Raw genomic sequence first — 25,281 nt, forward strand, 5'->3', positions numbered from 1 at the left:
TTTTTATTTCATGTTTGAATGGTCGAAATATGAATGAAGAGAATGATCGAAATGATGAGATCATTCTCTTCATCATTTATGATTGAGATATGATGAGAATGGTCGAAATGGCTTTCTACAAGGTTTTGGAATCGGGAATAATATATTTAATGTTTGCCAATGGTATTTTTATTTCATGTTTGAATGGTCGAAATATGAATGAAGAGAATGATCGAAATGATGAGATCATTCTCTTCATCATTTATGATTGAGATATGATGAGAATGGTCTAAATGGCTTTCTACGAGGTTTTGGAATCGGGAATAATATATTTAATGTTTGCCAATGGTATTTTTATTTCATATTTTATAAAACTTACAAGTTTTTCATCAACAAACTCTACGATTTGAAAGCGAGCAGTGGCAACACTTTTCGAAATAAAGCAGATTTTTATTTGCAGCGCGCGAGATTGTTGCCACTCGGAATAAAGAGTGGGAAAATTAGCGTTTCCAGAGTTTTTAATTAATATCGCGGCGGATTAAAGACGTACGAAGATGAGAATGGTCGAAATAGATTCCCACGAATTTTTGGAATCCGGGGGTAGCTCTTTCGAAACTAAACTCCCGGCCGTTCCAGAGGAGATGGTGTCAGAAAATTATAGACAGACGCGCACAGATTTAAATGGTATAGACTGGACACCAAATCATTAAAAATCATAAAACTTTTTCTTCAGGTTCTTGTCATAATAATGCTGATTAATTTAAGGTAAATAGGATCTTAGGTCGCATAGAATTGCTTCAGAGAAAGCCAGTTTGAGGTAACTGTGTATACAGCTTTAAAGTTGGATTTACTTTGTATTTTAAGTGTATTTGGATTTATTTTGCATTTTAAGTGTATTTTTTATTCATTATTTTGTATTTTAAGTGTCGCCATTCTCAGTACCGTTAACATTTCTCTAAAGCATGCAAACTTCAGTGAAAAAATATCATATCTCAAGCAGCATTTCTTCTTTATATTTTCAGGTCCGTTATACAGGCTTCAGAGATCGGCCATTAGAAGAACGCCAAATGCGGTTCCAAAATGCCTGCCGAGAAGGACATACAGAAGTCGTAAGTTGCCATAACTTTAATTAAAATTTAATTAATTTAATACAATAAAAGCTCGACTATCCAAAAAGCTCAATTCCGTATACGCGAAGATACAGGATAATTGAGAGTATAAAAAAATACAGTTCACGGTACAAAAGCCTACTTATTCTGATTATTATTTATTCAAAAAGAGTTACTAAACTGTTATACATTTTAGTAAATGATGCCAGCATTCTTTTCTGGTACTTTTCCGTTTCACCGGCGCAAATCTCGCCAAGTAGACTTTATTGGCGAAAACACACAGTATACACATAAAAAGTGTTGACAAATATTAGCTCTAAGAATTTTTTATTTTGAAGGTACAAATATTTTAGTGTCGTTTAAAATTTTGTAAAAAAGGCCAATAAATAAAGACAATAAATTTGTAAAAAGACATTAATTTAAGAATTTACGATGCTTTCATCGTACAGCATCCTGATTCACCGGTTCCTATCACGTGACCTCAAGTGATCTCATCTCACGTAAACTACGCTACAAAAATCTAATTCTCTCAGTAATTATCTACATTAATTTCAAGTTAAATCTTAATTTGGAATACATGTTTAAATGCAAGAATTATTTCAATTCGTACGAATAGCTTACTCAGAAATTTTGTAAAACCGCAGTACTTTATTTCGCTAGTGCATTCTCATTAGAATGGATGAATTTAACCTTTGACTTTGCATTTTCTATATTTTCACCTTCGGGTGAGCAGTGTGATTGCATTCTAATTGACTTAATTACTGCGAATGGCCTTAGGACATAAAATTGAACTATCTGGTAAAAATTCTATGTAATTGTATGCCAGTATTGAAAGAAACAATCAATCTGATACGAAATGGCTGCGACTTGTTTTGAAAATGTAAAAGTTAAAGGTTACCAGCGAGGATATTTCGTTTGGCATCGGTTATACCATTACAGGCGACTTTATCGCTTGCGCCGGCAAAACGGAAAAGTACCCTTTTTCATACTCAAACATCCATCGTTTGCATTTTTTATTAACGAATAGTTACTAAATGTTTTCAACAAATATAAATTGTTTGACCTTATACAGGCTTAAATCACGTTTGTAACTGACCTTATACAGGCTTAATGCACGTTCGATATGTCCCCAAATGTTGGATAAGACAAAAGAAAAACAAACTGCTTCTTTTAAAAGCTCCGATTTTTACTTTTAATAGCAGAACTATAATATTTTCCACACAAACTTCTTTTAAAGATAGGTTAACAATGTTGCCATTCATCAGCAACTTAACTCAAGATATAAAACGATAATAAAATAGGTGGCAGTTTTAATCACATTAATTAATGCAACAAGCATAAATCTTTTTCCTTTTCTTATTGTAGCTTCTGATCTTTGTTATTTTATCGTCTGCCATTTAATTTTCAAACTAAAGCCATTTTTAATTTTGAAATTCTTAGAATTCTATACATGTAACGTTCATATTCATTAGATTATGAAATATCTAATGATATAAATTTAGTATAAAAATAGCCATCGTATTTTGCAGTAAATCGACATTAAGATTGAGAAAATCCACATTAAGATCAAAAACTATTGTAAGGTAATTCTAATAAGAAAGAGAAATAGTCTTAGATTTCATCCAACATTTTTCAATTTTATTCTTTTATCTTTTCCAACAGGCTTTCATTGCAACGGGAACCAATTTGCAACTCGTTTTCAGTCCTTGTGCCAACGGTTACAGCGAAGGTTGTGATTTCAACAAAGAACAAGGAAAGGTAAGTTTTAACTTAATTTTTTATGACGATTTTTCCTTTATTGTGCACCATTCTAAAGTCTGATTAAATTGCTCTGATAGAAAGTCGAAAGGTAAGAATAAGAATTACAACCTTAATCGGGTGAAATCCCAATAGAATAAAGCTTTCAAAAATAATTTTCTTTCTTATTTCGTAAGCTATTTTAAAATTATCGAAACAATACTTGTTGTTTTAGCATTTTTTGAGTATATTTAAAACCCGATTTTCTTCTCTATGTGCATTATTTTTTTACTTTGAAAATAATTAATAATTCACATTCTTGAATAATGCTTCGTTTAATTTTATATTGAATAAAATATAATTGCAGTCAGATAACGAGATACATTCCGCTGACCTCATAGATCACGTGTCTTATCTATAGCTAATGTATAAACGAACAAGGCAATTCTTCTTCCTCGTCTCTCGCGAAATGTATTTCATTGACAACAGTTTTGAATAACTAGAACGAAAGGAATCTCTTTCCTTTAAGTGCTCTGAAGATATTATTGTTGGTCAGAGATTAGCAATTTTAAGAACAGAAAGTCTAGAATTTTACTGTGAAATATCCGTAAGCCTCCACTGGAACATGGTCATCTGAAAACCCAAATTTCGAATTTGATTTGTTAGATATTCCATTTTGTAAAACTTTGACGAATTTTTAATTAAAAAATTCAACCATTTCAAAGCGAGCAATGGCAACATTGTACGGGGAAAAAAAAAATTATCTTCAGCACGCGAGAGTGTGTATCGGAAATTCTAAAGTTATTAGGATTTTTTTGAAGTCACGAAAAATTACCAATGCCCTGGCTAGGAGTCGAACCTGGAACTCTCGAATACGCGCCGAGTGTCCTACCGTTACACCACGAAGGCGTGAAAAATACATTCATGCAGGTTCTTCATTATTTATTTTCTTTAAGTATAACACAGGGAGATAATTTTTGATGGCAACAATTTGAAAAGCGTTCGCCGTTTATAGGTTTCAAAGCAAAATGCCAAAACAATATTAATAGCCCTTCAGGGCAAATTGCCCCTTTGGACTAATTAAAAAATAAAAAACGTTAGTAGTAGTGAGTGAACAACAAACTCAGCGAGGGCGTGAAAAGCCTTAACAAACCCTTTAAGGCGACCGTTAAAAATCTGAACTCTGATTCCTTATTTTCTGCAAATCTAGGCAATATATATATTGTTGTATTATATCTCCTTTGCATAGCTGAGTTGTTTACTTACTTCTGTAAAGCTCGTGACATACTTTGCTGAAGAAGAATTGTTCTACATTTGTTTCCTTAAATATAAAGATTAATAAATAAACAGTAATTTTCAAAAATTTATTAGAAGTTGAAAGTCAGCAAATACGATGTTTTGTGGAGGTGCATGGAGCGGCTGGAAAGCACGGAAGAAACCCTGAGGCGATGCGGCACATCCGTCGCAGACCTACCGCAGTTAACCTCCGAACCGTCCCGTCCCTTCGACGCTTTCACTTTCTCCCAGGCTGATCCTGTTTTGATTCCCTTCCAAACGATTTTCATTGGTAAGGGGAGCAAAATAAACGGGGGTGAGAGGTTATCAGTCAATGTCAGTATCTGGTTTACATCTTACGATTTTGTATCAAGTATAAAATGAATGTAAAATTTCTTAATATTTGATAACGGAAGAAACATCTCTTCTTCCCTATGTTAATATTTTTGACACATTTGTTGCGTTCGAAACTGAGGAGCAGGGCTGATTTTAGGGGGGAGGTGATCTTTTTTTGCTGTCTTTTCGTAATGAAAAATATTTATGGGAAAAACAAAAGATGAAAAACATGAGAAGGGAAAGAATCTAGAAGAGTTCTCAACCGGGGGAGGATCCTCCCTGGAGGAAACTTTTATAGTTTCAGAGGGGGGGGGATATGGTCGGCCTTTTCTTTAACTATTAAACATTTAGTTTTAGCTTATGAAGCTACTTTTGTTAAGTTTTGGTATTTATCAAAATACCAAAACTTAATAAAAGGTATTTATTAAAACTTCAATAACAATAACAAAATAAAAAAGACTACATTTTTCGAAGGAACCTTTTCACTACCGCTTTCACATTTCGCTTTGATTTTATACATCCGGCAACACTTGCCGGATTGTCTGAAGCAAACATGTGCTTTAAAGGTGACATTCAGCTTCGATTATTAGTGAAGGTAGTGTTCTAATTTGCTGCTGGTGTAAAAAATTACACTGATTTGAAAATGAATGAAATATTTGAAGAAATACGCTATGTGATGTCTTTTTTCTATTAAAAAGGTAAAAAGGCTGCAAAAGCATGCCGAAAGCTTCGTGAAGTGTAAGCCGAGAATGCTGTGAGTGAATCGGTTTTGTTCAGTGTTCGATGGGATTGGAAGGGAATGGTCCAACGTGAGCGTGTTAGAGGTTCGAATCCCGCGAACGGGCTGGCTGCATGGGTGTTTTCGTGGTTTTTCCCCATGTGTAACGTGTATACGAGTCAGTTTCCTTTAGAAAGTCCTCCACGGAGGCATCCCTCCCCTTAAGCAGGTAGCCCTCGAGGCTTTGCCATAATCACGCACACACCCAACGTGAGCGTGCTGCAGGGCGAAACCATTAATTCGGCTCTGTACTGTGCACAACTTGACCGTCTGACCGAAACAATCCAGAAGGAGGGACCAGAACTGCTCAACAGAAAAACAGTTGTGTTCCATCATGACAATGCGGGGCCACACACATCTTTGATGAATGGAGCAAATTGACGGAACTTGGTTCGGAAGTTTTGATGCATCCACCTTATAGCCCGGACCTTGCACCGTCTGACTATAAGGTATTTCCCGCCTTCTTGGCATGCCTTCGTGTTGTGGTGGTCTGCATGCTGGGCGCGTATTCCAGAGGTTCGTGGTTTGACTCCGGGAGAGGGCGTTGCTCATTTTTCATCTCTCCTGCTTCGAAATAACCTAATGTCTCTATAAGTGGCGCCCGAACTAAAAGGGTGTGGATGATGATTCGCCACACTCTGCACGCTGGGCGCATATTCCAGAGGTCCGTGGTTCGATTCTCATCGAGGACGTTGCTCATTTATCATCTTTTCTGCTTCCAAATTACCTAATGTCTTTACTTGACTATCATTTGTTTCGGTCTCTGCAAAACTCTCTTGATGGTAAAAAATTGGCGGACGAAAGAACCGATGAAAATCACTTGGCAAAGTTTCGACGATAAACCAAAGAAATTCTACACCGATGAAATTATCAAGCTACACAAAAAATTGCAAAAGGTCATAGATGAGAATGGTCAATATGTCTTTGATTAAAACTGACTTTCTATAAAGGAATTTTTTGTTAAAAAATGTACCAAAAAACCGCGGAGACTTTCTATATGGTCCAATAAATGTATAAGTACTTTTCGTATTTTGGAAAAGAGAGGGGAAGGTATTTTCCTCTAGTAACAGTGAAGAGGCGCATGGGGCATAAAATGTTTCTGAACCAATAATTTAAAAGCAACTCTTCGCAAACATTGTGTTATTCTATAAAATAGAGCATAATATTCGAAATTTATCTTCCATGCGTCCTAGCGCGTAGCGAATTTTCGAAATGCTGCTATTCGGCAAAGCATAGCATCTTGATCTTCTAAAATATGATCATTGTGTTTTTAATTTACAAACTGGGCGATCTGAAAGCAATCTGGCCGTTGTTTCCCAAAACTATAGATCTAATTTTTTTCCCACGCTGTCTATCATGTCCGTCACGTGATTCCAGGTTGTTGCCATTCTGCAGAGCCAAACGTGTTTAATTTATCCTTCAAATATAACCAGTTGATCAATAGTCACTGGGATTTCGAAGCAATAAGCATGCTTCTAAATCATTAAAAATGTTTGTTTTACTTTTTTTAAACTATTGTTTCGAATCGATATGAAGTAAGGTTACAAAGCTTATGATATATCGATCAATTGCGTCGGCAAACATTTGGTTTCGGACATTCGTGTTCCTCAGTTTAATTTTTAAATGTCAGTTACTAAATACTAGCTAAAATGACTTTACTTCCACTTGCACTTACTTATCATTTGTTATAAAACATGATTTTTTAAAGACATTTATTCAAAATACTTTTAACCAAAAATTTGAAAGATTTCACATTTTATATTACGTCCAAACGCATTTTTTTCTCCATTTTCACAAATATACGTTTCGAGAGCATTTGGGTTAATGTCCCTTTAGGCTAAAAATATTTAAAATAATAATTTTCGATTCTTTAAAATTTCCGATGACAGTCCGCGAGCTGGCGATAAAAGTATTCTTTATCGTACAGTGTTGCCACTACTTCTTTCGAAATCGTTGAATTTGTTAATTAAAAGTTCAAATCCGTTAAAGTATTACAAAATATGAAATAGATAATAAAACAAATTCGAAATTCAAAGTTCGCGTTTCCAGATGCCCATGTTCGGGTGGAGGATTACGTTATTCAAAATTGGTATCGTTGTCTTTTCACAGTGCGAAGAACATACATGCACACATGCAGATTCTTTAATATTTAAATTTTTAATATGTAATACAGGGCGATAATATTTGTTAACAACAATCTGAAAAGTGACATAACGCATTTAAGTGTTTCGAGGCAAAATGCTGTTTCTATATTAATATTCCATTAGGGACTGACGTTCCTTTTGGGCTTTAAAAAATAACAATAAATAAAAATAATGAAAAAAAACTGAAAGTTTTTATGTTTTGTATTACGACCAAAGTGGCTTTTTTCCAACGTTTTGTGTGTTATCTTATAAGGTATTTCTCCCACTTCCCTAGCGTGCCTTCGTGGTGTAACGGCAGCAGGCTGGGCCGGTATTCCAGAGGTCCGTGGTTCGATTGCCGGCGAAGGCGGTTGCTTATTTTTCATCTCTCCGGCTTCCAAAAAAATACCTAATGTCTCTACAATCTTTATTTATTAAATATCATATTCTTCTCACTTAAACCATAAAATTCAATTCAAAAGCAATATCAGAAATAATTTTTAAAAAACGTATCTTTAGAATTTCCGATATACAGTCTCCTGCGCTGGATATAATTTTTTTTTTTTTTTTTTTTTCGAACAGTGTTGCCATTGCTGGCTTTGAAATCTTTGAGTCTGTTATTCAAAAACTCATAAATGCGTTACAAAATGTGAAATAAATAATAAAACAATTTTCAAATTACGGCTTCCACATGACCATATTCGGGTGGAGACGTAGGTTATTCAAAATTGGATGGCTCTAGGGACCGTTGTTTAATCACAATGCGACAAACATAGGTACTATGCAGATTCTTCATGATTTAATTTCTTTAATTATAACAGAGGGCGATAATATTTGGTGGCAACAATTTGAAAAGTGATTCAGATTTTTAAAGTTTTCGTCGCAAAATGGCAAAACGGAATTGATATCCCTTCTGGACTAACAATCTTTTGGGCGAAAAAGAAAATTCAAGCCTGTTTCCAACATTTAGTACAAGATGTATGGCAATAAATTTCAAATATACAAGTGCCTGAAAGAGTTATGAGTCGCCGTGTTTACTTATGTTAAACAATTTTATTGATTCTAGAGTGATCTGAGTGACTGATTATATAGTTCTCCTTAAATCTAAATTCAAAAATCGTGAGAAAACTTAAATTTTAATTGATTCCCACTCTATCTTTGTATTGTCATTAATGTGTACTATTTAAATAAATTGAGTTGATCGTCCAGTTATTTTCTTCGCAACGGAAATCGTGACCTCACCGAATACATCCTGAAATGAATGCCTGAAATTCTTGACTGTAACCGCCAGTTGGGACAGTCCAATATGGAAATACCCAGAATAACTAACCACATTTTCTTCTACCCTCGGAGCCTATGGAATTTTTGAAAAAAGAATCCTGACAGTTACCTCCTACCGTTTCGAAGACTTTTTTAATTCCCTTTTCTTTTTGCGGTTGCAGTGAATGGACGCCATGATGGCGTCCTTGTTAGTTTGTTGCGTCTTTCCGTGTCATGAGAAGCGTTCGGAAAGATGTCACTCAAAACAATGTCTGAAACTTCTGTCGTCCATGTCATATGGCTTTATCCGCAAATCGAAGATGCCAAGAATTTTGTGTGTTGCTTTATTTCATAAAGGTACTAGTCGCATGAGCGGCCTAAAATAGTTATAATAAAAAAGAAAAATGTAGACACCCCACCATAAGACTTCTTTATACAGCCTATTAAATTATATTATTATTATTATACATATTTTTTGCTGCACTTCATTTAAAATTACTTATCCGGAAAAGCACGAATTTGGAATTTTGGGTTTCTTTTTATTTTCTATTTCATTTTTCTTATAACTTTAACAAATTTTTTATTAACAAACTCAAAGATTTCAAAGCGAGCAATGCCAACACTGTACGGGGAAAAAAATAATATTTAATACTGTGTATTAAAAATTACAAAGATACACAGTTTAGCTGTATTTAAATATTTTGTGATATTTCTGTTGAATTGACTTTTATGTGGTTTAAGTGCGAAGAATATGATATTTAATAAATAAAGGTAACACACAAAACGTTTAAAAAACGCTTTTCTGGGCGTAATATAAAATCTGAAACCTTTCAGATTTTCTTCCCCCCCCCTTCAGTCTTTTCTCAGAAACTGAGATAATAAGATAACTTAGGAAACTTCTTTTGCTTATCATTATTAATGTTTTGCGCGTTTGCTTTTTTTTTTTATTAAGTATCACATTCTCGGCATTTAAGCCCCATAAAATTGGATTCAACAGGAAACTCTCAAAATATTTAAAAACAGCATATTTTAAAAATTTCCTATAGGCAGTTTCGCGCGCACTGGAAATAATTCCCCCCCCCCGTACAGTGTTGCTTCTGCTCGGTTTGAAATCTTTGAGTTTGTCAATCAAAAATTCTTTAACGATTATCCATATAACGTTGACATTTTATATGTGCGACTGCTATAACATATAGTTGTGCATCTCTCATTTCAGTTGCAATCGGCCACACCAATAATTCCCTCTACTCAGCTTGAGCTCATGTTTTTTTGTATTCTTATATGTTGGTAAATTTCGCATTTGTTGCTTTAAAAATAATTGAATTATGTTCTTCTTATCTTCCGGTTAAGGTTTTTAGGGCTATAGTTAACCTGTATGCAATAGCTGTAGAATTATCAACAATTTCAAAACTGTTTAAGTGCGGCTAGGCCTATTTTTTTTTTTTTTTCCATAGGAGCCATATATGTTTACATTTGAAACTTAACAGAATAGTAGATTTGTTGCCAATCTAGAGAAACTAAACTTCTCAACAACAAAGTAACGTCTTCTTTTATTATTGCGAATTAAATCATGCTTAATCCATTCTGGAATTATCATTTAATTTATTAAATTATCCCATATATTAACTCACCGTCCGCAGCTAATTAAGTCAGTTTTTACGCCTTTAGTGTCTTTTTGCCGAGTGAAACTAAAAGTAAACTTTCAGTTTTGTGTGCCGAAAAATCTGCCTTCTTAGCCTGTTGGCCAAATGGCTTGCTTTTGCGTAGAAACTGTAATTTTAACCGTAAAAAATTTTTAATTGTATATGGTGTTTTATGTTTTTCTATATCTTTGAATTTTTAATGAAGATATTTTGAGTTTTTATGCATTTTTTTCTTGCCACGAAGTGAGAATTGAATTAATTGAATGAGATATGTATCTCTAATGCAATTCGAGGAAATAAGTTTAAAGGAAATTTGAAAAAAAAATGCTTATAATTTAATATTCCGTATAATTAAGTCATGTGGTGTACACATGAGATTTTGGGAAATAGTCTGAAATGAACTCAGTCTTCCGATGCAGGAGATTGTGATCAGAATACCGCCAAAAATACCTGTTTAAGCAAGGTAAATTTACTATCCAAACTACCCCATCACCTGTTACGCCGCTAGCAAACCCTTCCCCAAACCACTTACCAAACAAAAGACAACTTTCTGACCAAACAAACCATGAAATCCAACCCCAGTCATCCACTTTCCAGAAGTCGTAAACGTTTTCCTTTTCTCCTCCAAACGTCTTCTTCTCCCACTGTGTTATACTTGCTTTGACTTTGATCCGCTAATCGATCCGCAAATACTGTGACGCCGTACTTTCAGAGTCAAACAACAACACTTTTAGTGACAGTGGCGATGCAGGAGGTCTAAACAACGAACACCCCCATCTTCCGAGGTCAGTCTTGACCTAAAGCGCTGTTTTCGAGACACACGGTATCGTATTCTGTTATTCGAAGCTGTCCATAGGAAGTTGGTCGACAACTGTTTACGAAGCTCGGTTGTTCTTATAAGGCAAATTTATGACTATTTTATCAGGAAGAATGTCCTTCCTGGAACGTGAAACTTCTGATTGTAAAAAGTCATCAGCAGAGAATTTCTATTTTTACTTCCTTGTACGAAGTATTGTAATCGCGAAAAATTTCGGGTATCATCTTTCAACGAAAATATCCATTTTGACGCCTATCGAATGCAATTTAACGATGTTTCGGCGTGACATTTGCACGTAAGGATAGAATAAAGGACTTTTTTCCCCCCCAAAAAAATTATAAAACTGATTTAAAATGAATTGTAAAGGGAATTTTTCGTGGCGTCTGTACGTACGTATCTCGCATAACTCCAAAAAGAGTAGCCTCAGAACGTTGAAATTTTGTATATAGGACTGTTATAACATGTAGATGTGCACCTCCTATTTTGGTTGCAATCGGCCGCACCAAACGTATACAAATATATTTATATATATATCCACTCTGTTACCCGGCTCAGTGATCTCAGTTTTTTTATTGTTGTATGTTTGTCAATTGTGCATTTTTTGCTTTAAAAATGATTAAATTATGTTGTTCTTATCTTCCGATTAAGGTTTTTAGACCTTTAGTAAATCTGTATGCAATATTTTTAGAATTATCAGCAATTTAAATGTTGTTTAAGTGCCGCTAAGCGTAATAATTTTTTCCATGGCGGCCATTACTTGTTTACATTTGAAACAGCGGATTTGTTTTCAATCTAGAGAAGTAAGCTTCGCAATAACAAAGATAACGCCTTGTTTTATTATTGCGAATTAAATCATGCTTAATCCATTCTGGAATTTATTCGAGGAAATAAGTGTTTAAGCTTTACTTCGTAATTTTCAATACAGACATTTTGAGTTTTTATGTATTTTTGCCTTGTCGCGAAGTGGGAACTGAATTATTGAATGAAAAATACTGAATCAGCTATTAAAAACTTTTTTGTTTTGTTTTGTTGTTTGCTTAATTTCTTTTATACATCGTTTTAGATTTATTATAGTATTTGAATAGAACATGTGGCAACGATTAGATAATTCTATTCTTTAAATGATATAAATTTTGAGCATTCTGATTTATAATATGAACGAAATATAATACTGTTAAGTGAACCTAGCGCCAGAGTGTCGCTATGATAAACAGATATAGTGAATTTTAAAGAGTGCATTTATTCTGCTGTAGTTTATGCGTTATCGACGAAGTAGATTTAATTTATTCTATGCAGGAAAAATGCGTATAATTTAATATTCCGTACAAGGAAGTCATGTGTTGTACACATCAGATTTTTTTTTAAGTGGTCATTTCTAAGAAATTATATTGTGATAGTTAACTGTAATTTATCTACGATTCCTTTTCATTCGTTATGCTTTTACTGTAACTGTATCCTTCGGCAATTAAATGATTTGCATAACATTCCCCTCTCGGTTTTTGGACTATACAGTTAGAAAAAAATAAAATAAAATAAAATAAATAAGGGAAGAGGACTAAATGTTCTAGGAAATTCGGCAAATCGTGCTAGTAAGTTGCCGCTTGTATTTCTTTCATGAATGTCCTCAAGTTCTATCGAAAATAAAAGTAACATTTTCCCTTTCGAACGATTCTAGAGTTTAATCTCAGGATTCGAAGGAAGAAGATCGATATTAAAAGGCGGTCTTTGGTGGGTGTGGTTTGCAGTGGGCCTGCGCGTCGAATACTTCGCATCCGAGAATGCCGCCGGAGACGACTCCACCATAGAATTTGGGAGGGGATCATTGGCTTCCGAAAGGGTAGTGGGAGACAAAAGAATTTTGTGCTGTATTCCAGGCTTTTCCAATAGCAAATTTAATACAAAATTGCGACGGAAGGCTCAAAGTGGAGTTTGAAATTGGAATTCTTTTCTATTTTAAATGTATGGAATAAATTTTAGTAGCAAATTTAATTCAAAATAAATAAATAAATGAAATAAATACAATATAATTTATTTATAAATAAGTGTAATTAATAATATAATAATAATAAAATAATAAATTCTTTTATATGATTTATAAATAAATTCTGGTAGATTTAATATAGAATGACGATGGAAGGCGCAAAATGGTGTCTGAAATTAGAATCCCTTTCTCTTATAATAAATATACCAAATTAAATGTTAGGAGATTTAATACAAAAGGGCAATGGAAGGCGCAAAATGGTGTTTGAAATTAGAATTATTTTTTGTAATTCTACTGAATAAACTACAGCTGGAAAAAATTGGATAAATCCGTGCCCTCAAATCGGCAGCTCGAAGGCCTCATGCGGCCAGCGAAGCTTTTTTATGCGACCCGCGAATACATTTTTATGTGTTTTTTGGAAATACGCAGCTGCAAAAATATCAAAATTTTACTTATTTGAAAGTTCGGTCAGCGGGCATTAAAGGAGATTTTTCAGTGCACAAAAATGGAAGTGTACTTTTGGTCCTGCTCTGCAAAAAGACACTGAAGGTACAGAAACTGAATTCACTATTGAGTTAAGTTTCAAATGTAAACAAATATATGCCTGTTACGGTATAAAAAATTAAGCTTAGCCGCCTGATGGACTTCTGTATTATGATTAGAATCATGAACTTAATGGGTCAAGATTATTCTGGACTTCCGTATCATGGTTAGAAATATGGATTTATGCATCATACTTAACATATCATGACTAGAATCATGGACTTATGCATCAAGAATATTCTGGACGTATAAATATCCAGAATAACGCATCATTATTAGAATCATGGACTTATGCATCAAGATTATTCTGGACGCTTAAATATTCAGAATAATGTATCATGATTACAATCATGGACTTATGCATCATATTTAACGTATGATGATAAGAATCATGGATTTATGAATCTAGATTATTGTGGACGCATACGTATCCACAATAACGTATCATGATTAAAATCATGGACTTATGCATCATACTTAACGCATCATGTTTAGAATCATGGACTTATGCATCATACTTAACGCATCATGATTAGAATCATGGACTTATGTATCAAGATTATTCTGGACGCTTAAATAGTCAGAATAACGCATTATGATTAGAGTCATGGACTTATGCATCATACTTAACGTATAATGATAAGAATCATGGACTTATGAATCTAGATTATTGTGGACGCATACGTATCCACAATAACGTATTATGATTAAAATCATGAACTTATGCGTCATACTTAACGCATCATAATTAGAATCATGGACTTATGCATCTAGATTATTCTGGACGCATAAGTATCCAGTATAACGTCTCATGATTAGAATCATGGACTTATGCATCATACGTAACGTATCATGATAAGAATTATGGACTTATGCATCAAGATTATTGTGGACGCATCCGTATCCAGAATAACGTATCATGATTAGAACCATGGACTTATGCATCATACTTAACGTATCATGATTAGGATCATGGTCTTATGCATCAAGATTATTCTAGACGCATAAGTATCCAGAATAACTTATCATGATTAGAATCATGGACTTATGCATCAAGATTATTCTAGACGCATAAGTATCCAGAATAACGTATCATGATTAGAATCATGGACTTATGCATCATTAGAATCATGGACTTACGTATGAAGATTATTCTGGACTTCCGTATCATAATTAGAATCACGAACTTATGTAGCATGGACTTCTATGCTATGCAATTATGTTTGTATGGTGTAAAATATTTCAGATGTGTAATACTGAGCATTACTGTAAATGTATATTTTTTTGAAAATGAAATAAATATCTTCTGGACTGCTAATCCTTCTTTTGGAGCGGTCCAGAGAATCTGCTATGAGATTAAGATGACATGACAGCCATGAGACTAGAAAGAATCTGCCATGATGGACAAAACTCTTAAAGACTTTTCCAGGAGAGGTCATGTCAGTGGGCGTACTTGCTGGTGTCAAAGTAAAAACAAAAGTACCTTGTAAATTTTAAGACAACGATGATTCGCTAACTGCTCTAGTGCTTGGTCTACAAGACTTTTAACTTCAGTTTCCAGATCAACAGCAATCTTACAGCGCATTTGCCAGTTTAAAAATTCACGGACACTGGCTTTATAATATATGCAAACAAATACGTCTGCAAGAGGGAGATATCGGTACTGTGTACAGAAACTGAGAGATCAGGTTCTCCAAACACACCATCATATCTTCCCCTCTATCGATTCAACAAAGCCTCTCACCCCCCCTTCAACTCCCATTTTTGCTAACGCTATCGAACAGGATGCCGGCGTTAAAAAAAAAAAAAAAAAAAAAAAAAAAAGTTGTCGATATTTGGATCCCTCTTTTGAGGAAGCACAAAACCATACCATGAGCTGCGAGTCGTTGGGTTCGAAAATTCTGTCGTATCGATTTTATGATACTGAATTACATGCTGTGTTTCTATTCGTTGGCAATGTATTATCATAACAGTCGCCGCCCCTATGCGTTGCCCAGGACAACGGAAGGGGGGCAGGAAGAGAAGAAGGAGCCCCTGTTGACATTAACTGAGCACTGTATATTGGTATAATAGATGTTTTTTCAACAAATACGTTATGTTACGGGCGTATAATATTAGAAGATCTTTCAAAAAAGCTACAGCTAAACACCTAGTAGAGATAATTTTCTGTGAAAATGTTTTATATCTTTGTCAGTAAAAGGCACGTAAAGAACAAGAAAATGTGACATTTATTCAAAAGTTCTCTGAAAGCAATTGCCCCTATATTTTCATGGTTTCATTAAATGCAGAGGGTTTTTAAACACATTTTTTGAAAAGATATTTATACATAAACAAACCTTCGAATTTTACTTTCTAATATGTTCTGTCTGATAGCACTTTTGTTGAGCTATCATGTTACAGCTTGATTTCCAAGATAAAAACCCTTTTTTTAAAACATCGGTAGGACTTGAGTGGGATACAGGTAAAAGAAATAGCTCCAATTTCGGTTTCATTTCTCATTTTTTTCAAAAAATAGAGCCGTAGATTTAGAAGTATGGCTTGGAGCCTTATCCTGATAGAACTTAACACAGTTAAGATTGTTTGGATAAAGAGATAGAATTTCTTCTTTAAAAATTGGTGTTGAAACATATTTCTGATAGTAATCAAAATCTTGACATTTTTTTTCCTACTTTCCTTATTTTAAGTTTTCCGTTATAAGACAATCCAGTAATAACGATAAAACCTTTAGAAAAAACTTTCCTTGTTTTCTCTTAACCAAAATATTGAGTCTTTTTCTCCTCCTTTTTCAGCAGTAAATAGATCTTTTTCTATTGCAATCAGATAAGTATATCGAAGCCTCATCAATTGTAACTATATATTTATTCTGTTTTTTTACCTGACAAATAATTTTCATACAGCAATCTGCACATGATCTTACGCTGCGTAACATGTTTCCGCTTTAGGCGATGGACATCATGTTTTGATCAGCTTCAGTTAAATCAGATTTTATCATTTTGTTCACAGTTGCTATAGAGATATTTAAAGATTTTGCAATAGCTCTTTGGGGGGGGGGTCGGATTTTCCTTTAAAACATGAGGTGCGACTTTAGATTTAATAAGAGCTGTACATACCTTTGTCTGGTATGCAGTTTTATGCCTTTTTCCCAGTCAGATGTAAATTTTGACGTTTCTTTCCTTTCAGATTATTTATTTTACGTGTAGAAATATTAAAACCATGCATTTCACATCTTTTTTTAATAATTGAACAAGAGTATTCTCAATACGTTCGTACATAATCCATACATTTAATACATTCATTCCATAACTCCATAAATTTTCCTACTTTGACGTACGTGCGGGTTCGTAGTAGATTGTATGCACGAGTCCTGTAATAGTTTATTCTTATCAAAAGAAATATATCAAAACTCTGGAATTTTCCTCAGGTATGTTCCTACGTGTGTTCATAAATCACGCAGTATAATCAGTAGTTATAGTTCAAACTACTAAAAACGTTAAAATTCAAAGCAATGGCAAAGCGCATCTAAAGAGAAAGCTGATTCAGATATCTCATTTTATGCGGAAATAACAACTCGTAACAACAGTAACTAGGCAACTGAGCCGAGATGTCTCTTTAAATAGTTTTCAACCGTCCGCGCGAGATATTTCTAGCAACTTCTGCTTCTCGAAATTACTGGAAAGCAATGGTGGAATTACGGTTACAGCTATCATAGTGGTAAATTAGATTTATTCAATTTCATCACTAATGAGATACCCATTTACTCAGGGTTAAATGCACGTGCTCCTGTATTATTACCTTTTTCGCATAGCTTTCTCTTAAAATTTGTCTCGCGCTGCATTGCACGAGGAAATATAGTAATTTTAATCAACATTCTAATAAAATTACCTTTTTCGTGAAAAAAAAATCGTGACAATACATTGTTTTCTTTAATAAGAAAGACATCAGTTTTTGTTTCATACAACTTTCATTTTTCATTTGTATTTTGAATGAAAGACGGTAATCTTTCATTATTTTGTCAAACTAACATTTGTATGTTTGAGAAATCCGCGTCTAATAAAAAACAGCTTTATCTCGAACTCCTTTTTATACTTTGACTAAATAGCAATTGTCATTCTGTAGAATGCCTGAATGTTATAAACAATGCCTGTGGAAAGTATATAATGATTCTCTGCCTAAAAATACCAGTTAATTTACTTAATACCTAAGTATTCTATAGGGTGGCTTTGCAAATGCGGTCAAGAGCAGGAGACTGACGTTAATTACGGAAGGGGAAAGTAAACGGCTGTGTCAGGGATCATAAGGGGAGATATATTTTAAAAGAAAAGTGTTTTTAGGTCTCCTAACTGATTGTATATAATGTAATCCCTATGAAGGCCCTAACAATTCTTTCTCACTTAAAGTCGTAACCCAAAAAGAGAACAAGTAAAATTAAACTTCAGATACAATACTGAATCTAATACAAAAAATACAAAATATAAAAATAAATTATATATGTACGAAACCTAACTAACCATTTATATTGATATTACGTAAATATACGTATGGTAATGAACATTGTATAATAAAGATATGTTTCTTTGATATTTTATACCTTGTTCTATATTTGGTTCCATTTATATATACCTATACATAGATATATATAATTTAAGGATTTCCATTTAAGGATTATAGTAGTAGTTAATACTACTACATATAAAACCCCAAAGTGCATCAATAATGTATTTTTCAGTATTATTTAACTTCATTCTGAAGAATTTTCTGCAGTCCAGTTTGCGTTATTTTATTCATAAGTCACAAATAAAAACAATTATTGTTTATATGTCATTAGAAAAATTAACGAAAAAGCAGCGACCACAATGTAACTGAAAAACATTCCTTAGACGTGAAAAGGTCGAAAGCAATTCGGTTATGACTATTATCTCCCATACTCAGCTACTTCGCATACATGGAACATTCGAAATGAAAAACTCAATATTTACTACAAATTCATTCGTGTAACAAATATCTGTCTTTCTACTCCTATGGCTTTAAAAAAGGATGTTATTTATCTTACAGTTTATCGTTAAGTAATACATTTTCATTGTACAAAATTGCATTCATTCGAAGAATTCATTTTGTATTTTCCTCTGTATAAAACTGAATGTAGAGAAGTTAGATGTTTAAACAACCCCCACATTTTCTCAAGATCCTGAACAAGATTGTTCCCTCCTTGTCAGCTCTCCCCCTGAAAAAAGAGATTGTAAATTTACGACCTGACCGCATATGGAGTGATTTCATTCTATAGAATGCAAATGTATTATACATTTCCGGTAACAAATATACATAAATTTTACGTAATTTTGATTTTACTTTTAATTTAGCTTTTGAATCTAATATAATGTATTAATTTGTACATATCTCTATTAATATCTTCTTCGGTATATATTAATTTGTACAGATTTCAATGTTTTTTAATTGTTTTTGCAATATTATGAAAGTGTCGGGAAATGTTTTTCTAAAGTGAGAATCTCATTTAATTTGCTTCTTAACGAGTACCTTAAATTAAGAAGAATATATTACTCCTTTTTATTTTAGATTTTGTTTATGACAAATGTTATGGCTAAAGCAAACTAAATTCTTTCTAGTAATAGAGTTTTGTTCATAACTTATATATTCTAACTCTAGCAAAATAATTAATTTGATCCTTGGAAAAAAGACGAAATACTCTTATAAATTTGGTTATTGTTATTTGATAGCGGATTGGTTTGTTCCCCTTGACAAGTCAATTAATCTAGGATCAATGACAATAGCTACCTTTTCAGTACTTTAAATTTTACTTTTTATTTTTACTATTTAAAATTTTTACAGTTCTAAATACGATTTCTATAGAGCTTTTAAATAAATTTTATTGCAATAGAAATCTAAATAACTTAAAATATTGCTTAAATTACTGATTAATACTTATTCCAATAATTTATCGCTTTAAAATACTGACTAAAATTTATTCCAATAATTTATCGTTTTAAAATACCAACTAAAATTTTTTCCAGTAATTTACTGCTTTAAATTACTGGCTAAAATTTATTCCGATAATTTATCGCTTTAAATTACTGGCTAAAATTTATTCCAATAATTTATTGCTTTAAACTACTGACTAAAATTTATTCCAATAATTTATCGTTTTAAAATACTAAAATTTTTTCCAATAATTTACTGCTTTAAATTACTGGCTAAAATTTATTCCAATAATTTATCGATTTGAAATACTGGCTAAAATTTATTCCAATAATTTATCGCTTTAATTTACTGACTAAAATGCATTCCAATGATTCATCGTTTTAATTAAATTTCTGTTTCTTGGAGATGATATACGAGAAACCTTTTCTAATATTAAATTTTACGTGAAATATACGTAAATTTCTATTGTTTTTTTCGGATACATTTTATGGTACTTGTACGCTGAGTTTTTACGTTTTTTTTAACGTTAGATAAGGTCCATTCGTAAATTCTCGTGCCTTTCGCGAGCAAATAACGAACGTGTGCTCTCTGGGGTGCTTCTTAGCTTCCTCATTCCCCAGTTTTGGACCATGTGACTTTTCTATTTCCGAGATTGAAATCCCCCCCTCAAAAGACGTGTTTTCGAAACAGTAGAACAAGCGTAAGTGATCAACCGCTATGAAGAGTGGAAAATTATTTTCGCGAGCAACTAACAGACGTTGCGGAAAAAACACATTCAGAGGCTTATTGCTGCACCGGAAAAGTTATCTCATCAAAATGGCATAAACCCCCTAAATTAATAATGGGTTCTTCCTGCTTGTCTGTGTTCCGCAGGTAGTTAACAGGACATTAGCCATGTTGGCGGGTCACGATATTTAATAATTGGACATGGTTCCGCATCGAATACCCCCGACAGGTGAAAATGGCGTGCTAGAAGGGACCATTATATAAATGATTACGAAACGGTTACGAATTGTAAAATATCGTAATACTTTATACATTATGGTTGTTACTCTATTATATATTTTGGTATCACTATAATCATCTTATTGTTAACTATCGATATAAGGTATTAATCGATTGTAGTCCTATTGTCGAAGCTTCTTTTGTTTGCAATTCTCACCTGATGCTGCCATCTGTAACAATAGAATGAAGATATGTTTATCGACTTGCGTCTTCAGATGATATTTAGTGCGTTTCAATTCTGTAACGATGTCATTCATGTATGGTGGTCACGTGCTTCGCTTGCCTGAATTATTAATCTTACTGTAAAGACGTCATTTTGTTGCAGGCATAACTGCCAATTGTCTGTACATTTTTCTTACCGAACATTTGTGATACTGCTACTTATAAAAACGAAAAGACTGGCTACATTTTTGGTTTTTTGCACGAAGTAAAGGAAGTACTGTAATCTCGAAAAATTTCGGGTTTCCGATTCCAACGGAAATAGCTATCTTGACCGTTCCCGAATACATTTTGACTATTTTATTTTAAAATTTTAGCTCCTCAATGTTAATTGAATTTGGTATATATTTATTATTAATTAAACTTTTTTCATTCTTTTTTTCACATTTCGAAATTTAGGTTTATTCCAAATAAAATTCGCCCATTTTTTATGATTTATTTTAAAATTTGTACTTTTATATATTTTTTATAAAGGTTTCGAAAATATTTTTTAATTATAACCTATCAAATTTTTACCATCATTTTAAAGTAAATGTATTTCTAAGCATACCTTCAAAAAATTATAGTTTTTTATTCAAAATTTCCGAAGATATACGTTAATTTATATATTGACGCGTTTTGAAATTTGGCATATTTGTTGAAAGCGATAATAACATCAAATGTGGTTTAGGCACTTTGTTAAGGCTATTTGAAAGTGGGAATGATGTTTTTCCGCTCATGCCCAATGTAAAAAGGCAGGAACGAGGTGACGTTTTTTCCGCTTCTGCGCGATGGAAAGGAAAATAGGTTACCGTATATTAAGAAATTCGCCAAGTCAATTATTCTTGGCGCAAATAAAAAAAAATGGGCCAAGATAAATTTTTGAATTTCTCCGTAAATTTCGCACCAAATTTTACAAAATTTAATATTTAGGCATAATTTGAGTCGTAGAATTGATATATTGAAAAGAATTGTATGTTATTTCAGAAAAAGAGTCAGATTTTGTGTCAAAATACCTATGTTAGAACAATACTCTATATAAATCTAATATATATCCCAAGTCGTGCTTTCAAGACATGAAAAACGCAATTTGAATTTCGTCAATCGAACCAGTAGAACAGGAGATGTAGAACTTTCCTCCCCTTTTTTTCCTCGCAGTGTACTTCCAATTACACAAGTGGTTGGTTTAAACTACGAAAAGGTTCATGTTTTTAACAATGTTAAAACGTAAAAAGACAATTATTTTTGGACAAGTAACGAAATGTAAATTTTAATACGGTCTCTTCCACTTGTGTTTGGGAAAATTTTATATACGTTAGGAAAAAATAAAATTTTACGAAGTTTAACTCCCGAACGACAAAAATTCACTGGTATTCATTTCAAATTCAAAATTTGAAATTTTTGATGTCATTTTCGACTTGATTGAGGGATAAATTAATTAAGTTAGAATAATTGGACGAAATAAAGTTTAAATGAACTACAGCAAAAAATGTGTAGCATTTAACAGATGTGTAAGGTAGTCATATGATGTCCACATCAGATTTGTTTTGGTATACTGTCATATTATTATTTCTTTAACAGAAATCTACATTCCAATAAGAATACATAATAATATTAACTTGCTATATCTAAGAAGATATTATTAAAATTTCAATATCTAATAAGATATCTTCATTTCTACTTATCTGTAACTTCACCCTTTCTTATTATTGCCTGTACTACACCTTAGGCCTCGAATCATCCATAAATAATCAATTTCAGATCTGGGGGAGGAAGTTCAGAAAAAGTTAGGATGAATGGTAAATGCCATATTTCTTCGCGTATTTTCTACTAATTTTATCGTCCGAATTTCGAAAAGGGAACGTTATTTGAATAATTTTAATTCCTAAAGCCTGCAGTTGCGGTAAAAATGTAACAAATGAAATACATAGATAAACAAACGCATGATATGGATGGCATGGATAAACATGGCTAAACTATCACATTAATATTTCTTTAAAAGAAACTTAATAAAAAATACACAGCGATATTATCAATACAATATCCAATCACTGCAATCCATATGACTAAGATAGCTTCGTTTCTACTTCCTGTAACTTGAATCTTGCCATTTGTTATAGTTCTGTCTGCTACTTCTTATCCCTCAAATCATCTGTAAATAGCTAGGGAAGGTAAATGGGCAGCCGAGTCGGCAAATCGTTGATGGATGCCGGTTCCTTCTTTACTTCGCTGTGATAGGCCTTTTTTTTTTTATTAGGCTGGCGTAAAGTTCAACAGATAAAATGTTGCGCTGGAGATAAAAATATGTTTTTTTTAAATCCGTAAAGTGTTGGCATTGCTCGCTTTGAAATCGTTGAGTTTATTAACCAAAAATTCGTTAAAGTTTTAAAAAATATGAAATCGATAATATTTCTTTAAAAGTTGATGAGAACAAATTCCAGATTTCAAGTTTGGACTTCCAGATGCCCATAACCGTAGTAGGATTACGTCATTCAAAATTGGATGGCTCTAGGTACCTTTTTTTTTTTTCACAATGCGAGAAACATACGTGCATTTATGCAGATTCTTCATTATTTAATTTCTTCAAATATAATACAGGGCGATAATATTCGATGGCAACAGTTTGAAAAGTGAAATATTCGACGCAAAACCGCAAAACGAAAACAACAATAGTCCCTCAGGGACAAAGCCCCGTTGGAACTTAAAAAAAAAAAAAAAAAAAAAAAAAAAAAATCTGAAATGTTTCAGATTTTAAATTACGTCCAAAGGGGCGTCTTTTAACATTTTGTGTGTTACTTTTCTTTATTAAATATCATGTTCCTCGCACTTAAACCATAAGATCCAGTGCAACAGCAATATCGCAAAATAGTTTTAAAACGAGCATATCTGTAGAATTTCCGATACAGAGACTCACGCGCTGGAGATAAAAATGTTTTTTCTGCGCAACGTTGCCATTGCTCGCTTTGAAATCCTTGAGTTTGTTAATCAAAAATTCGTCAAAGTTTTAAAAAATAGGAAATCGATCATAAAACAAATTTCAAATTTCAAATTTGGTCTTCCACATGCTCATATTCGTTGGAGGATTACGTTATTCAAAATTCGATGACTCTATGTACCGTTCTTTTATGACAATGTGAGAAATATACATACATTTACGCAGATTTTCATTATTTAATTTCTTCAAATATAATGCAGGACTCTAACATTTTGTGGCAACAGTTTGAAAAGTGAACCGACATTTATGAGTCCGACGCAAAATGCCAAAACGAAACTAATAGTCCTTCGGGATTCAAATCCCTTTGGACTAAAAAAAAGCGAACTCTCCTCTAGAGCATAAATTGAGCTTGTCAGCGGAAGTCAAAAAACACCTCAACTCATCTCTGCAGACAGCTACCAGTCCCGGATGATAAATGACACCAGACACCCATATGATCACAGAGATTAATGCGAAGGTGTGTGGCGACGAATACAAGCGCAAAAAAGGATCAAAATGAGGAGATCAAACACAACGCGAAGACAACACCCTCCCCTCCTCCCCCCTTCAAAGCTTGAGACGCATTAGAGTAGGGGGGGGAAAAGGTGTCTATTTTGGCTGCGAATTATAGCGTCATTAAGCGTAAAAACAGTTATTTAGACGACACATTGTTGCTCAGGAATGTTATCTACTGTTCTTTCTGAAAAGGTTAATCACATGTCGACTATTTACTCTTAAGCACAAGTCGCTTTTTTTTTTCTTTCAGAGGAATACTGTCTTAAATCGTTTGAGTTTTTAAGCTTGGTATGAGACGAAACAGGGGACCAAATACGAAGTTCTTTTGTTCACCGGCCATGCAGACCGTAATTCTTCGAGTATTTCTTATTTAGCTTTTTAGCTTAACTTTCTGAAAATTAAAAAAAAAATATATATTATCATTATTTTCCCTTTCGTCTGCTGTTTTTCCCTTTATGGCTAGTTTATTTAGAAACTTTATTCCCTTGATTATTAGCACAAAGGGAATTTTTCTCAAAACGGCATTTTGTGTCGTTTCAATTTCTGCGTTGGTTCACTTTTCAAACTGTTGCCACTAAATATTGTTATATTTAAAGAAACTAAATAATGAAGAATTTGCATGAATACGAGAATGTTCCTAAGAATTGTGGAAAAACAATGGTGCCTAGATTCATCCAATTTTGAATAACGTAGTCTTTCAACCGAACATGGGCATTTGGAAGCTAGAATCTTGAATTTCGAATTTGTTTTCTTATTTGTTTCAAATTTTGTAAAACTTTAACAAATTTTTGATTAATATATTCAACGATTTCGAAGCCAGCAATGGCAACATTATGCAGGAAGAAAAAAATATTTTTATCTTCAGCGCAACTTCAGACTGTGTATCGGAAATTCTAAAGATATGCTGTTTTTGAATATTTAGTGATATTACTGTTGAGTTGAATTTTATGTGGTTCAAGTGCGAAAAACGTGATATTTAATAAATAAAGGTAACACAGGAAACGTTAAACAGATGCTCTTTTGGACGTAATATAAAATCTCAAAGCTTTTAGATATTTAATTTTTTTAATTAA

The 25,281-nt window shown here is 33.1% G+C and overlaps 1 protein-coding gene across 3 annotated transcripts in view; it reads left to right on the plus strand.

Moving 5' to 3' along the window:
- Positions 1-25,281, plus strand: part of Bgb (core-binding factor subunit big brother) — an 87,268-nt gene that overhangs the window by 15,408 nt on the left and 46,579 nt on the right. For all 3 annotated transcript variants that reach the window (XM_085826790.1, XM_035355028.2, XM_035355029.2), the window contains exons 2-3: positions 1,002-1,088; positions 2,751-2,846. In XM_085826790.1, coding sequence (XP_085682916.1) covers positions 1,002-1,088; positions 2,751-2,846 — 183 coding nt within the window. The remainder of the gene's footprint in view (positions 1-1,001; positions 1,089-2,750; positions 2,847-25,281) is intronic.

The sequence above is a fragment of the Stegodyphus dumicola genome, chromosome 11 (assembly GCF_044657685.1).
Source record: "Stegodyphus dumicola isolate Sdum_Otavi_A_Nest chromosome 11, ASM4465768v1".
Lineage (NCBI taxonomy): Eukaryota > Metazoa > Arthropoda > Arachnida > Araneae > Eresidae > Stegodyphus > Stegodyphus dumicola.